Below are 17,630 nucleotides of genomic sequence, written 5' to 3'. Positions count from 1 at the left end.
GTTCTATGAGCCACTACTTTACTGTATGCTTAAAAGTTCCATTGGCCGGGTGTGGTGGCTGTATTCCTAGCACTTCGGGAAGTTGAGGTGGGAGGATTGCCTGAGCCCAGGAGTTTGAGATCTGCCTGGGTAACATGTAGATACACTGTCTCTACCTTAAAAAAGAAAAAGAATTAGCCAGTTGTGGTGGCACACACCTCTAGTTCCAGCTACTTGGAAGGCTGAGAGGCAGGAGGATCACTTGAGCCTGCGAGGTTGAGGCTCCAGTGAGCTGTGATCCCACCACTGCATTCCAGCCTGGGTGATGGAGCAAGACCCTGTTTCAACAACAACAAAAAGATTCCTATCACTAAAATTACTAAAATATTTAACTAAAAAAGCTGGATTTTTGCAGAAAATTTGATTTACTCCTTGTTCTATGCATCTAATTCTAGATATCAATATTTGTATACTCTCTGTAAATATTCTGATTTGAAGAATTTTCAAATATATACGGGTTTATTTTTTAAAACATAGCAAATGTAGATTTAAGAATTTAAGAATACCTTTTATATTTAAAGGAAGGACTTGAGCAGTGCTGTGTTGCCTTTGTTTTCCTGGTAGCTCTATGCACCATTGCTACTGAGATTTTAATAGAGAATCCATACCCTGCAAACTGAACTTGCAATTTTTGAATGAGTAAACTACAATTAAGGAGGTCATTTTCTTCTCATGTAAAGAAGGAAGAAACCACAAGAAAGAGAGATATACCTTTTATTTAGAGAAAGGTGTGAAAAGCAAATTTATTAACAAACTGAACACTGCTTGCATCTAGAAGATAGGACTTGGAGTTGTGTTGCTTTCTCAAGCTGATTGGATCAAAGTATATTAGAAAAACAAAATAAGGGGTCAGGTGCGGTGGCTGAACAAGGGGCCTGTAATCCCAGCACTTTGGGAGTCCGAGGAGGGTGGATCATGACGTCAGGAGTTCAAGATCAGCCTGGCCAAGATGGTGAAACCCCGGCTCTACTAAAAATACAAAAAATTAGCCAGGTGTGGTGGTGGGCGCCTGTAATCCCAGCTACTTGGGAGGCTTAGGCAGAGAATTGCTTGAATCCAGGAGGCAGAGGTTGCAGTGAGCCAAGATCGTGCCACTGCACTCCAACCTGGGTGACAGAGCAAAACTCTGTCTCAAAAAAAAAAAAAAAAAAGCAAAACAAACAAAAAATACATTTTCCAACAAATGTGAACCATGTTGGCTACATACAGCTTTGGATTTCTGTGACTCTAGGCAAGGAACAGACAGTTAAAATGTCAATGAAGCCCAGCACAGTGGTTCATGCATGTAATCCCAACACTTTGGGAGGCCAAGGGGGATTGTGGATCCCTTGAGCCCAGGAATTCAACACTAGCCTGGGTAATATGTAGAAACCCTGTCTGTACAAAAAATACAAAAATTAGCCTCGTGTGGTGGTGTGCACCTGTAGTCCCAGCTACTTGGGAGGCTGAGAAGTGAGAGGATCACTTGAGCCTGGGAAGTGGAGGCTGCAGTGAGCTGTGATCACACCACTGCACTATAGTCTAGGTGACAGAGTGAGACCTTGTCTAGAAAAAAATTTAAAAGAGAATAAGTAAAGGAGACATTTAGTATTTGGACCTGTAGCGAAGCATGGAAAAGCATGAATAAAATACTTTTATTAGGTCCAATTTTTAACATGATCAAACAAGAATAAGAAAAATACCATAGGGTTAATTAAAATTAACCTGTAAGACCCAGTGAAGAATGAGACAGACATGTGGAAACAAGATCTAATGCCACTGAGAATAAGGAAATGCTTTGTTTCAGGGCTGGTTTACTGTGTTTCCATGGATTTTCAGCTCAAGAAGATATAGTGTGGCTTACTTTTGTGTAGACTAGATAATATAACATAATTTCTTTTATTTTCTTCAATAACTTCCTTTCAACATTTATAATTTTCTGCATTTGAGAACTTCACTGGGGTTATAAAATTGGAATGTAACTGTTGATTTTAGTTCGATGCCTCTGTGAAATACATTCTGCTATCCACACAATATTTCTCATTTCCTGTTCCTTCAGCTTTACATATGCATAAAACACACCATAGTGGAACTGTCTGTTAAATGCCAGCACATTCATTTGTACCTGAGGAAAGAAAAAAAGTAACACAGACCATCAACTTATTTGGAACATAATAAAATAATATTAAGCTGCTGACTGGCTTGTATGTGTGCAGTGCTTATTTGTGTTTAAATAGGCAATCTCTAAACTGGGCCAAATAGAGGAGTATGGTGACAAGTCAGAAAGTTCTAAATGGAGAGTGTCACTCTGCAGATAAATGTAGACAATGGAAGTTATTAAAGTAGAATCACAAGAAAAGCTCCAAATTGAAATAGGAATACTTTTACACTGTTAGTGGGAGTGCAAATTAGTTCAACCATTGTGGAACATAGTGTGGCAATTCTTCAAGGATCTAGAACCAACACCACCATTTGACCCAGCAATCCCATTACTGGGTATATACCCAAAGGATTATAAATCATTCTATTATAAAGATACATGTGCACATGTTTATTGCGGTACTGTTTCTAATAGCAAAGACTTGGAACCAACCCAAATGCCCATCAATGATAGACAGGATAAAGAAAATGTGGCACATATACACAGTGGAATACTATGCAGCCATAAAAAATGATGAGTTCATGTCTTTTGCAGGGACATGGATAAAGCTGGAAACCATCATTCTCAGCAAACTAACACAGGAACAGAACACCAAACACCACACGTTCTCACTCATAAGTGGGAGATGAACAATGAGAACATATGAGCACAAGGAGGGGAACATCACACACTGGGGCCTGTTGCTGGCGGGGGCAGGGGGGAGTATGGGGGGGATAGCATTAGGAGAAATACCTAATGTAGATGATGGGTCGAGGGGTGCAGCAAACCACCATGGCACATGTATATCTGTGTAACAAACCTGCACGTTGTGCACATGTATCCCAGAACTTAAAATATAATAATTTTTTTAAAAGAAGAAACATTATCTCATATGATTAACCAAAATTTTACACTAAAATTTGTAGCATTTGTAATAATGTTCTTCAGCAAATTCCACGAGGAATGGAATGTACTTCCATTAAATCCTGTGGTTTTTAAGTAAATTCTTTTAGAAGGGAAAAAAAAAGAAAAAAGAAAAGCTCCAAACTGTAGCAGCACTGCTAGCATGAAGATTCCTAGGTGTGTGTGTAACTTTGTAGTAATAATACAGTAATATTGCCTATCAGGCTATGAATGTGCCTAATCAATTGACATGATCAGTTGTAAAAAGAAAATCCAAAGTAAGAAAATATATAAAATCCACAGTAAGAGAAAAATAAGCTAATAGCATTTCCACTTATCATACCTCACGCTCGTAAAACACGTCCTCCAATGTCTTTCCCCCACTGCCACCTACAGCTTCAAATAAAGGTTTGTATACCTTAAAAACAAAAACATTAATTTTAAATACATTTTCATTTCTTATAAATGGATGGAAGTATATTTTTCCTAGCATTATAGAAATTGCGCACATATTTAAGAAAAAAAGCTATACCAGGAGGACTGAAGGTTTTTTTTTTTAATAGGATTTTGGCCTCCCAAAGAAACAACAAAAAATCCAAATACCAAGAGTGTGGATGAAATTCTAGCCTACTGGCTTGTTCAGGGCTACAAGGCAATTCAACTCTCAGTATACAGTGTTTGAACTCATTTTCTCACTCAGGGTCTTGGGCCTAGCTAGGTACATTATAGAAGCTCAGTGAATGCTCATGATTTGATCAGTATGGGCTCATAGATTCTTTGAGATGAAAATTGATAAAATTCACCTGCGATTTCCAGTGTGGAAGGGGTGGAATGTGGGAGAAATTCAAATTTTCATATTGTGCTAAAGAGTCTCACGCAATTACATATGAGATGTCACAAGGTTTATGCATTTGCTGACTTTCGTCTTTCCTGGAGTGCTTCAGAAATCCACAGGAAAAGATGAGTGTCATTCTAGCTCTGGAAAAGTTACCTGGAGGTTATGTAACTCTGTGCAAGTCAGAGGGAATGGAAGCTGAGCCAATGTGTACAACCTTAAGCTGAGGAGCTTTAGGTGCTCCAAGAGCAACTGGATGCTGGAGTGGGGGAAGGACACAAGCAGCTGTCTTTCCTCTCCTGATATCTGGCCACTCAGCAAGGTGAGTGGAAAAACTAATACATCCATATTCTTCCTTGCAGTCCACCTAGATGTTCTGTGCCTAACCTTGTTTCCTTAGTGGGTACCTGAAAGGGCTGCTGGGTCAGACTATTTTACATAACGTTGATATAAGCTCACATTTCCAGAACACTCCACCAGTCTCCCGGGGGAACTTGCTTTATCAAACACTTCAAAAGGAGTGCTCAGATGACCATTCCCTGGAGATTTAAACAAGTACTTGCTTGGCAAGAACCTTAAAAATTAGCAGCTTGGGCTAGAAACTTAACGTGTCTCTTGCTGAAGCTTGCCTCAGCACTGCTTGCTACCTTACAAATGTTATTACTTCTTTTGAGTATAAGTGGACATTTGATGTGTGAGCTTCTAAAGCACATGGAAATGAATTAACACAAGGGACTTAGGGAAGCCAGTGTCATCACATACTCCATAATGATCTGCTACGTTCTTCATCTGGTCAAAGTCTTCTGCTTGAGCCAACAGCCGCAACCCCTCAGGATAGAGCTTGCCGAAGGTTGGATAGAGGGTCTCCCGGTCTTCTTTGCTCAATTCAGTACCAAAGGAGTTAAGAGTGATGATAAAAGCACGTCTGTCGGCCTCAAACTGAATTTGCAAGACAAAAACCAGTAAAATTTAATAAACTGCTAAATGCTATAAACAGACTCTTAACTACACAAATTCATTTCTGAAATGATTTGCTTTCCTTTCTGGATCTATGTCTAATTATACTCCAGACATGTGTTATTAGTGTTCCCCTAGTCTTTTCTTATAATGGAGTAACTCTGCTTGCTAGAGAAGGATCACACAGTAGCAATGATGACCTATGACTCCTGAAACCCCAGTAAGCTTTATTTCCCGGGCACCCTGCAATGAATTCCTCATGTGTCTCTGTCACATTAGGCCACCAGCATGGCAAGTGTCCCTTCTATAAAAAGGAGAATAATACCTATTTCTTAGGGTTCATTCAGGGACAGAACCAGGTAATATAAGTGGAAGTGCTTAGAATGATGTTTGGAACAAAAAGTGCATGCCATACATGTTAATATCCCTTCCTAGTTGTCAATGTCAGCATAACTTTTTACATAATGAAATTTTGTGCTACCTACCATTTGTTTATACTTTCATGCCTTTGGTTTTCTTTGTTAGTGTCCTAGGTGAGGTATTAATAAATCTAAGACTAGCTAAGAACTATGTGGGTTGGGACAAGTCATCTTTCTCTCAAGAAGTTTTCTTCTTTGTAAGATGCTGGAGTGTGGCTAATGATCTTCAAGGTAGGTCAACACATACTCATGGCCTGTCTTCTCTGTGCTGAACACCACTAGGCACCTGGGCTCCCATCCCTCCATCATTCCTATTTCATCTGACCCCTCAAGTCTTTCTTGAAATTTCATTTATATTCCTTTGAGCTCCATGTTTCTACTGTCTCTTGGTTCTCCTCCTATCAACTCTGGCCATTCCATCTCAGTCTCTCCTTCAGGGACTCCTCCTCTACCTACTGTGGGGGCTTGCCATGGTTTCCTTGGGCTAAGCAGCAATTCTCTAGGTATTCCAAATGTCCAGTACTTACCACTTCATTTTGAAATCTGTGCCTGTGTTTCTCCCCACTACACTCTAAAATCTTTTAAGAACCATGTCTCACTTGTTCATTGTTCTTTTCTTTTTTTTCTTTTGAGATTGGGTCTCACTCTCTCATCCAGGCTGGAGTGCAGTGGTGGGGTCAGGAGTCACTGCAACCTCAACCTCCCAGGGCTCAGGTGATCCTCCCACCTCAGCCTCCCAAGTGGCAGGGACTACAGGCATGTGACACCATGCCTGGCTAATTTTTCTTGTAGAGATGGGATTTTCCCATAATGCCCAGGCTGGTCATGAACTCCTAGGCTCAAGAAATCCTCCCTCCTGGGCCTTCTAAGTGTTAGGATTATAGGCATGAGCCACCATGCCCAGCCTTTTGTTCCTTTTCTAATAGCCAGTGCCTGACACATAAGAAAGTCTTTTTTTGTTTGTTTGTTTGTTTGTTTTGAGACGGAGTCTTGCTCTGCCACCCAGGCTGGAGTGCAGTGGCCAGATCTCAGCTCACTGCAAGCTCCGCCTCCCGGGTTTACGCCATTCTCCTGCCTCAGCCTCCGGAGTAGCTGGGACTACAGGCACCCGCCTCGTCGCCTGGCTATTTTTTTGTATTTTTAAGTAGAGACAGGGTTTCACCGTATTAGCCAGGATGGTCTCGTTCTCCTGACCTCGTGATCCGCCCGTCTCGGCCTCCCAAAGTGCTGGGATTACAGGCTTGAGCCACTGCGCCCGGCCAAGAAAGTCTTAAGTACTTAGTGAATCCAACAGAGTGATGCGTGATCCCCTAATACTTTGAAAATTCTCCAACATTCTCCATAATGTTGCTATTCAAAGCAGTATTTTGTGGCTCAGTAGCTTTGACGTCACCTGGAAGCTCGTTAGAAGTGCAGAGTCTCAGGCCACAGTCCAGCCCTACTCAACCAGAATCTGCATTTTCACAGGATTCCCAGGCTATCTGTATGCACATGAAAGCTGAAAAGAATTGCCATGTGCTATCCTCTAATCAGCTTTTGACTGGCTAACCGGTAACAAAACCCAACTTGCAACAGATTTCACCGGAACTCTTATGTAAGAACAGGTGTTTTCTATCAGGAGAGTGAGAGTTAGTTCCATCTGATCCTTTTGATTGCTCTCATGGAGATTATGGGTGAGCTGAAAAGTAGGGAGTGGCTTTATTTGGAAGCAAAGGCACCTGTCTCTGGCTACTGAATATAACCAGTCCTGTCAGTAATTTTAGACCTTCTAGGGATAAGAGAAGAAATGCAAGAGGAAGATTTCATGGCAATAAGAAAACTTCAGACAAAAATTAGGGCAGCAAGAGCAACAATGGAGGTAATTGTCCCAGATGTTCTTTAATGTGCTCTCTGATTCTAAAATGTTATGATCTTACAAAGAGAATTAGGGCAAGGTGTGCAGCATTGCAGACATGCAAACAGCACAGGCCAGGTTGGAGGAGGGAGCTGCAGGAAGTAAAACAGGATGTTTTGGAGGAATTGTCATCGCTCAATCATTGGAAAAGCAATTGGAGAAGTGGGAAGGACAGCTAGCTGGGGAGAGAATATGAATACAAGAAGAAAGGGCTTTGGCTGATACAGGTTATCAGAGCCCTCCATCTTCTCACTACTTCCTTGTCCTTGTTACCACTTCTTCTCTTAGCCTACCACACATGTGCTCTGTTCCATAACTCTGCGTGCTGAAATCCTCCCTGCATTCGCGTCCCATCAATTGTCATCTTTTTCATAAGAAGTCCTTCCATTTCTTCTCTAATTGGATATGATTCCCTTTGAACCCTGATTACATTCCATTTTCCTTTTATCATAACTGACTATATATCTACCTTACTCTTCTAGTCTAGAGGCTCTTTTGGGTGAGTGTGTGTATTATCCTCTTAGGGAAAAAACCCATCATTTTAGAATTGGAAAAGGACTGTTCTTTGACCATCCCCAAGCAGAGTTTGACACGCATTTGATTAGAGGAGACCGAATGGGCTGGTGTTAGTGTGACTTAGCTCCTGTTTCTTGCAGAGAGTTGGCATGCTGTGTGGTATGGTGTAGGTTGGCAGTTCTGTGCCTTTTCTTTTACTCTTCCCTATAAAAACGTACTCATGTTAAAACTAGACCTTATTTTTTGTTGTTATTACAAGAGATAGCAATTTACTGTTGGGAAGAAGGGCACATCTGGCAGGAGGCAGTGGGCGGAGATGTCAGTGGCAATGGAAAAGAGTAAAGTGAACTGGAATGGAGCCCAGCATTATCAGCACATACACTGACCAGTAGAGATCGAACAAACATATTTTATGCTTGTTTTTCACTGCCCTATTAACCATAAGATTGAAGAGTAGGAGTAAAAGGCAAATATTATACTACAGTGCATTTGCCTTGAACATAAGTCAATTTCTTTTTTTTCATATGAAGTTATAATCTTGTAATTAGGTCAAATTTTCACATGTAAACTGAGGTTAATGGTCTCTTCTACCATATTAGGTCTCCGGCCAAATGAGAGTAAATGAGAATACACATGGAATTTATAAATAGTAAGTGCTCTATAGTTACAAAAATAAAAGGGAGGTAATTACATGATCGAAAGTGTTTATGTAAACTGACAAACACCCTTTGATCATATAATTATAAATGTTATAACTCCATGCCCTGTGTAGCTGATATTTCTATATAAATAAAAATGGTTCAATGGATTTTTATTTTTATTTTTTAGAGGCAGGATCTCACTCTGTCACCCAGCCTGGAGTGAGGTGGTTTATGGCTCACTGTAACCTAGAACTTCTGGGCTGAGGTGATCTTCCCACCTCAGCCTCCTGAGTAGCCAGGACTATAGGTGTGTTCCACCAGGCCTGGTTAATTTCTGTATTTTTGCAGAGGTAGGATTTTGCTATGTTGCCCAGGCTGGTCTCAAACTTCTGGCTTCAAGTGATTCTTCTGCATAGGTCTCCCAAGGTGCTGGGATTACAGGCATAAACTACCATGCCTAGCTGCATTCTTTTTTAACGCTGTTTGAAACAAACAAACAAACAACTAATCTAATCTGATACCACGAAGATTGGAAAAGTACAATGAGAACACTGGGCATATCATAATTTGATCATATCATCCCAGTGATAAGCATTTTTCTGATACTATTTTTTTTTTTACATTACTGAGGATTACAAAGACATAATTCTTACCTATTTCTTACCTATTCAAAGACATAATTCTTACCTTACCTATTTACCAATTTTTATAGTACACAGTATGATCTTGCTTATGAATTAGCACTTATGTTTATATAAAATAACTGTGAATGGTGAATTTAATGCAGAGGCACTATGGCAGAGTGGATAAGCACATAAGTACCAGAGCCAACTGCCTGCATTCCAATCCTGACTTACTAACTGTGAGATGTAAGGTAAGTTACTAGCCTTCTCTGTGCCTCAGTTGCTCCTTCTGAAAAACAGATACTAGACTACCCATTCTGTGTGGTTTTGAAGTCTAAGTGAATTCATGTATATAAAGCACTCAGGAATAGTGCTATTGTATACCTTTGATAAGGTTATGAGTCTTGCTATAACTTTTATTTCACATATTTCACAGGTAGAAAGTACACAAACCATTTCTAGACCACAAGAATTATGCTGAGTAGAAAGTCTACTTTTGAGCCATAGATAATACAGATTCTTATAGTGTGGCTAGTAGCTGAATTTATGAAAAGAAAGGGTAAGGCTTCATAGGGTCACTAGTTACTCATGTTGCATGATTAGCATGACTGAGAGAGACTATTTTTCATTCTGTCGTTTACTATGCCTTAAAAATGTTGTTTATCCGATATCCACTTTCTGTACAATATAGATAAGGACAAAAATATTTTTTGGAGATCTTTAATGATAAGATTTTCACTTCATAACTATTTAGGCTTTATTTTAAGAATTTCAGGCTGAGACAACATTGATAGACCTCATCTTTTTTTCTTTCTCTTTCTTTCTTTCTTTCTTTCTTTCTTTCTTTCTTTCTCTTTCTTTTCTTTCTTTTCTTTCTTCTTTCTTTTCTTTCTTTCATTCTTTTTTTTTTTCTGATGGAGTCTCACTCTGTTGCCCAGGTTGGAATGCAGTGGTGTAATCTCGGCTCACTGCAACCTCCGCCTCCCGGGTTCAACCTTCATGCCTCCTGTGCCTCAGTCTCCCAAGAATCTGGGATTACATACGTGCACCACCATATCTGGCTAATTTTTGTTTTGTTTTGTTATTAGAGACAGGGTTTCACCACGTTGCTCAGGCTGGTCTCAAACTCCCAACCTCAGGTGCTATACCCACCTTGGCCTCCCAGAGTGCTGGGATTATAGGTATGAGACACCATGCCCAGCCAAGACCTGGTCTTTTCAAAAAAATTAAAAACTTAACTGGGCATGGTGGCATGGGCATGTGGTCCCAGCTACTCAGGAGGCTGAGGCGGGAGGATCATTTGAGCCCAAGATGTCGAGGCTGCAGTGAGCCATGATCATGCCACTGCACTCCTCCAGTTTGGGCAACAGAGTGAGGCTGCATCTCAAAAACAACAAACAAAATCTCAATAAGGAATAGCAAAATATCTTCAACTATAAAACTTTTTGTTTCTTTTTTCTATATCACCAGTCATCAAGCAAGTAAAATTTTAATGATTAGATGTTTTGAGGGGAGTTAATTTTATCATATGTGGTTTCAGAGCATTAGGTTGAAATATTTGCAAATGAAGTTAATTTTTTTCTTTTTACCTAAAGGGTAATGCTTATTAGGCTTTTCTTGAAATCAGAATTCCACCCACCAGTGAAGTCACTGTACCAGTAATGTAATGATGAAAAATATTCTTTAGATAAAATTTAGTTTCACAGGGCAAACTAAGGGCTTATAAAAGCCCAAAGTGATTTTTTTTCTTTTTAAGTGAATTAGGAAATTATTTACTAGCAAGAGGAATGGATGTAAAATACTCAGTGCAAATTATGTGCAGGATGCCCCACAAATCCTTCTGATCTCTGCCCCGAATCTCCCATGCATTTGCAGGTCAATATTCTTATGCAAGAGGACTCCTAAGCATAGATGAAATCTGTAGTCCTTAAGAGGAATTAACAAGAGTATCACATCACCTAGAGAGGTAGACACCAATGGTGGCGTTTGACATGTAATTAAATGAGCTTACCCACTGTGAATCACATAGCCAAAGGGTCTTCCTGCCAAAAGCTGGAATGCTCATGAGATGCTTGGGGCAGCCTTTATTTTAGGATTTATAAGGTACAATGTCCCTGTGGATGAAGTTATAGTGGACTTTTGGTGCCAAGTTGTGGGGGTTCCCAGCTGCCCAATGTTCCCTCACCAGAGGGAATCTGGGTCATTATTGAGTGTCTATAGTCCATTTATTACTCATAGTATCAGAGGCATTTGAACCAGAGCAACTCCATCTTGAATAGGAGCTGGGTAAAATAAGGCTGAGACCTACTGGGCTACATTCCTAGATGGTTAGGCATTCTAAGTCACACGATGAGATAGGAGGTCGGCACAAGATACAGGTCATAAACACTTTGCTGGTAAAACAGGTTGCAGTAAAGAAGCCTGCTAAAACCTACAAAACCAAGAGTGACCATGGTCCTCCTCACTGCTACACTCCCACCAGCACCATGACAGTTTACAAATGCCATGACAATGTCAGGAAGTTACCCTATATGGTCTAAAAAGGGTAGACATGAGTAATCTACCCTTTGTTCAACATATAATCAAGAAATAACCATAAAAACGAGTAACCAGCAGCCCTCAGGGCTGCTCTGCCTATGAAGTAGCCATGCTTTTACTCCTTTACTTTCTTAATAAACTTACTTTCACTTTATGGACCCAAATTCCTTCTTGCTGAGATTCAAGAACCCTCTCTCAGGGTCTGGATTGGGACTCTTTTCCAGTAACAACAGTATACTAAATTTTTATTGTTTATAATCTATTTTTTACACACTACATCAAAATGAATCACAGCGAAATCTGTGTAAGCATTATTATTTTCTAATTCCAAGATAACTTTTCCATCTAGAAAACTTCCAGGCTCCAACTTAAAGAGTTGGAAAATACAACTCTTAACCAAATACATCAAATAATATATATAGTAAAATGTACTGCTTGTCTTATTTCTAGATTAAAAAAAACTTCAAAGATAAGGAAATCTAAGTAAGGTTAAAACAATAAAAAATACATAAGCACCTTATATGGCATAACAAAATTCAAGGACTCTTTCTTACCTCAAGAATGGGACACATAACGTCTGCTGTGACATCACCATGATTCTTACAGAATTTATAGAATGCCTCAAGGTAAGACTTAAAAAGAAAACAGATCATAAAGTGACATAATGAATATATATTCCTTTTGAAAATTTCTAGATCAGCTTTTCATGGTTTATTAAATGGTTCAATGGAAATTGAATTACATCTCCCATAGTGAGATATTTTATAATAAATTTGGTAGAAGCTTTCATATTGCAGCATGTTGCACAGACTAAAAAAGAAATCCAGAAAAGGACAAAACTGCATTTATCGTAACTTATAATTACTTAACAAGCACTTTTTTTTGCATGGTTTTGGGTTATTTCATATGGTTAATTCCTGCTATTTTAACAAGAGTGCCAAGTTCTTTTCTGAGATCAGCAAATAATTTTAGATTCAGCCCTATGCTGACATTTAATCTCTTATAGAGGCACATTTGGGACGGCTTTAGAGCATGGAGCTATATGGGAAAGGTTGTAGGGTCAGACTGCCTGAGTTTGGATCCCAACTCTAATACGTTTTAGCTAACTGACTTCTTCCAAAGAAACCTTGGCTCTGCAAGCCTCAGTTTTCTCCTCTGAGGAATGGAGATAGCATAAACATCATATTTTTGCCAGGTGGATTAAGTGAGTTAAGGCCTATAAATTACTTAGAACAGTGCCTTCTGTTAGTTATATCTCAAAGATGCCTCCTCTAGGCCCATAAGTCACTTTTCCAAAAGGAACACTGCCTGCAATACGCTTTTGAAAGGACCACATGTTTGAACACAGCATGCCATATATATGGCATGGCCGTATATATTCAGTTACTCTATGTGAGTGTCTAAAGAGGCTATGGTTATTTGAGTAAAAATGGACAGATTTTGCTCAGTCTATAGTATATACAGCTACTCAAATGGTGGCAGCACAGTCCAGATAGACAATCAGATTATGCAAAGTGGTACCTATGATGCAGTGTACACAAATTGTTCATTCTGGTATGCTGCACACTGTAGATTAAAATTATGTGGGCAGATTAGCTGTGAGATTCAGGGATACTAACAGGATTGAGGTCAGAGATGAACACTGCATAACAGAAGGTTTACTATGTGTGCTGGTTGCTTTAAATGGATTGATATTGTTCATCCCACTTATTCACCTACCACCATCCAAACACCTTTTATGTTCCAGATACCATGCAAGGAGCTGAGAATATGGAAGAATAGGGCATGTTATTTCCTCTCAAATATCTTGCTGGCTAGGGGAAGCTGATATGCATGCATTTAACTAGAGAACAGGCCAGAACTATAAAAGTTATATTCCAAATATGCACAGTTTCATAATTGCAGAAGTTGGTTAATGAGCACTGTAAGTTTTATTAGAGAACACTAGTCACAATATATTGTGTAATCAAGAAAAACACAATATTTGGGAAAACCATTACCTTGTACAGTTTATTGCGCAGCAATTCAATATTCAGTTCATCTAGAGCATTTTCAGACATACAGTCTTGGAAGAACGGAGCTGAAAGCAGAAATTGCCATACCAAAAAATGAATCTTAAGCAAGATTATAAACTGTAGAAAACGTATCCTGAACACACCACCCTCTGCTCACTCCTGACAAGAACACTGCAGAGTTGCAATCCATACACTCAACTAAATAAGGCTAATAGTAATGAGGATGAAAACAGTTATTACTTTTTAAGCATTTATCATGTGTAAGCCCTAAACCAGGGGTCCCCAACCCGCAGGCCACAGACCAACACCGGTCCGTGGCCTGTTAGGAATTGAGCCACACAGCTGAGGTGAACAGTGGGCCAGAGAATGGCTTCAACTGTAATTATAACCATTCCCCATTGCTTGCATTACCACCTGAGCTCCGCCTCCTGTCGGATCAGTGGCAGCATTAGATTCTCACAGCAGAGCAAACCCTATTGTGAACTGTGCATGTGAGAGATCTAGGTTGCACACTACTTATGAGAGTCTAATGCCTGATGATCTGTCACTGTCTCCCATCACCCACAGATGGGACTGTCTAATTGCAGGAAAACAAGCTCAGGGCTCCCACTGGTTTTACATTATGGTGGGTTGTATCATTATTTCATTAGATATTACAATGTAGTAATTATACAAATAATGTGCACAATAAATGTAATGTGTTTGAATCATCCTGAAACCATCCCCTCTCTCCCATGTTGGAAAAGTTGTCTTCCACGAAACCAGACCCTGGTGCCCAAAAGGTTGGGGACTACTGCCCTAAACCTCACTCACTACACTACACACTGAATATACCTTCACTTAATCTTCACAACACCTTGGAGCTATTCACTTAAGGCTTTTTTGGAAGTCCCCCCTCCTCTACTATCTAATGATAATATTTATTATTTGCAACTTTAGTATGTGCCAAGCATGGAGTTGTACTTAAATTGTGTTTTATTTTTAAAACTCTGTTATAAAAAGACACGATTATTTCCAAAATGAGGAAACTGGGGTGAATTGAATTGCTCCTAGTCACCTTGTTGGGACTGGGCAGAGCCTGGCTTCATGCTTATGGCTGTCTGATTGCGGTCTCAACCTCTCTCGACTAGCCTATGCTATCTCAGCATCAGGTGCTTAATGATGACACAAATATTTTTTTCCTTTTTAAAATATCTATTTTAAACAGCAACTATTTTGACAAATGATCAATAGTGAATTGCTACTGTCCAGATTTCCTGACAATATTAGATAATGATGCTTATACAATTATCTCTTTAGCATTTTGAATACTACAACTCTTGTTAGTGCCAAATTATAATGAAATTAACAATCATTTCATCATTGCTTCTGATGACTTGACATCTCAGTCATGCTCTTGAGCATCTCAGAAAAATGACATTTTTAAACTTCCCGAAACAAAATGCTTCCTATATGCAACCTTATCTAGACAGAAGTTTAAATGGAAGGACAAGAAACTAATCCTATAAAACCAAGCTAGAAAATTACATTTTTTTGAAGAATGACAAGTTCTATTATTTATTTGCTATGACCTGGTATAAAGTGAAGGGTTTGAAGGTTGCAAGATGAGCCCCAATTCCTTCTCTACTACAAATGGTTCACATGTGATCTGAGCAGGTTGCTTCATTTGTCCTCATCTGAAAAATGAGGGAGCTGAACTAGATGATTCCTTAACGTCTCTGCCACTTCTGGGAATCTGCATAGTATGCTACTGTATACATGGAAAAAAATTTGTGAAATCAAAGTACATTTTCTTTTGGACCACAGGGAAGAAAAAATCGTACATTTTCTAATGACTGTGATAACATACACAAGCAGCTACCAAATTACCTAAGTGTTCCTACCTAATGGCGTTTCGATCAGAATGGCATTAAAGAGATCTGAAGGTGTCTCTGCAATGTTGACAGCTTCCATTTCTGTGAAACGGCCCAGGGGGTGGCACTTCCCCAGAATTTCTTTCACAGATTTTTTCTGCAATGCACCATTCATCAGCAGAATCACGTTGTCTATCATGTAACTGCACCTGGTTTAGAAGACAACTCAATCATTAGAGGACAACTGCAAAAGGATAAGAAGAATCCTACAAGTAAAAAATACACACCTTTGACGTACACACTGTTTCATTCAGAAAATACATGAGTCTCTTTTTATTTTCAACACTGGAGTTTACGAGATGTGGAGAAAAATATATGACCTCTGAGACTGCCATAAACTGAAAAGGCATATTCAATACTCTTTTTTTTTTTTTTTGGAGACAGAGTCTCTCTCTGTCACCCTGACTGGAATGCAGTGACCCAATCTTGGCTTACGGCAATCTCTGCCTCCCGGGTTCAAGTGATTCTCCTGCCTCAGCTTCCCAAGTAGCTGGGATTACAAACTCTCGCCACCATGCCCAGCTAATTTTTGTATTTTTAGTAGGTACAGGGTTTCAGCATGTTGGCCAAGCTGGTCTCAAACTCCTAACATCAGGTGATCTGCCCACCTTGGCCTCCCAAAATTCTGGAATTATAGGCGTGAGCCACTGTGTCTGTGCCTGGCGATGAAAAAGCATATTCAATATTCTAACAACTAACTAAATAAAACCTTGGCTGGTGGGAATATGCAGAAGCAGCCCCTCCATAGTCACTGTCAAATGCGATGGGGCGGGGGTAAGGGTATGAACTTGTTTGGTTTATCAGAATGGACAAAGGGCTTGAAAAGTTGAAAACCACAGACCTGAAGCATCTTACTCTGCTTTAAAAAGTGACTACTATATTTGAATCTGCAATGAAGCCTATCACTGAGGATTCAACATTTAATGCTAAAAAATACTGTGTAATTCTGTCCTCATATGAGATCACATTGCGAATTTTCTAGGCCACCTTCCCCACATCCCCATGAGTTTATTAATTCATATTAATTCATATTTTAATCATTTGAATGTGATTTCTTTATTTGATATAAGGTCTGCTCAGGATATCCTGGGTGCATGTCCTGGTTCACTCATGTACTCAGCACCTAGGATATTCCAAGCAATGAGGTTGAGAAGTAAATGAGACCTAGGGCATTCCTTTACAGAGAATACAGCTTAAGTGAGGAACTGGACACAGAATCATTTACAATAAATCACAACAGGGCATACATGCTATGCAAAATAAATTCTAGGGTGGTGTGGAGAATCATAGCTGGACACTAAACCAGTCCTGGAATTAGACTTGCTAGAGAAATGACAGTCAAGTAGAAACTTGAAGAATTAGTAGGAGCTGGCCAGCCAAAAGGGGCCGGGAACTGGGGGAAAGCACGTTTCAAGGCAGAAGGAAGAACTTTTGAAAAGCCCCAGAGATGAGAACACAAGGGCACTCAGGGAGTTTCCTTTGCCTGGGCCGAGCAACAGAGGATACTGACTGCCCTTACACTGAAGGGAACATTATGACCTATGTAAATATTAAAACAGGAGAAGAGGTAAACAAACACCTATACAGTAAGGGCAGTCAGTATCCTCCGTTGCCCTTAACATCCAAGTTCCTCATCTTGTCTTTTGGGACCCACATGCTCAGCCCCAGCCCCAGCTCCAGTGCTCGGCCCAGGCAAAGGAAACTCCGAGTGTCCTCGTGTTCTCATCTCTGGGGCTTTTCAAATGTTCCTCCTTCTGCCTTGAAACGTGCTTTTCCCCAGTTCCCAGCCCCTTTCTAGAGTCTGGCTGCATGGGGGACAGACTTCCTGGGCAGGGGATTCATTTCTGGCTGGAAAAGGGGGTCTCCTTCATTGTGGAGCTTCTACAGCTTACCCCCAAAAATTCTAACTAAAGAAGTTTTTGAAGCAGGCAATTATCCCTTTATAAAAAGCACATGACTATAAAGTTTCTTCACCTCCTGAACAGCAGTACCAAATTTAGACACTATGGAATTTTAGAATCCTTTTTATCTCTTCAAAATGATATTAAAATGGAAGTGCTTATTTAACTGTCCCTTTATAGCTCAAAAGCAATTACCTGAGAGGGCAATTGCTAGCACTTAATAATCCTTAGCAGACTCCAGACATTTAATTGTTCCCCACAACCCCCCTGCAATGTAAAAGCATCCGAGCTGCGAACATTCCTAATTAGCAGAGGAC

General features: G+C 39.9%; 1 protein-coding gene across 1 annotated transcript in view; it reads right to left on the bottom strand.

Moving 5' to 3' along the window:
* Window positions 1–736: 736 nt before the first annotated feature.
* ATP6V0D2 (ATPase H+ transporting V0 subunit d2) overlaps window positions 737–17,630 on the bottom strand; it is a 56,024-nt gene continuing 39,130 nt past the window's right edge. Inside the window, exons 3-8 of the mRNA XM_033202733.1 lie at window positions 15,383–15,561; window positions 13,485–13,564; window positions 12,039–12,116; window positions 4,659–4,835; window positions 3,405–3,479; window positions 737–2,143 (exon numbers count right to left, since the gene is read on the bottom strand). Of these exons, the coding sequence (XP_033058624.1) occupies window positions 1,982–2,143; window positions 3,405–3,479; window positions 4,659–4,835; window positions 12,039–12,116; window positions 13,485–13,564; window positions 15,383–15,561 (751 nt within the window). The 3' untranslated portion in view covers window positions 737–1,981. The remainder of the gene's footprint in view (window positions 2,144–3,404; window positions 3,480–4,658; window positions 4,836–12,038; window positions 12,117–13,484; window positions 13,565–15,382; window positions 15,562–17,630) is intronic.

The sequence above is a fragment of the Trachypithecus francoisi genome, unplaced genomic scaffold (genome assembly GCF_009764315.1).
Source record: "Trachypithecus francoisi isolate TF-2019V2 unplaced genomic scaffold, Tfra_2.0 Lachesis_group7, whole genome shotgun sequence".
NCBI lineage: Eukaryota > Metazoa > Chordata > Mammalia > Primates > Cercopithecidae > Trachypithecus > Trachypithecus francoisi.
This window is presented reverse-complemented; position numbering and strand designations above follow the sequence as displayed.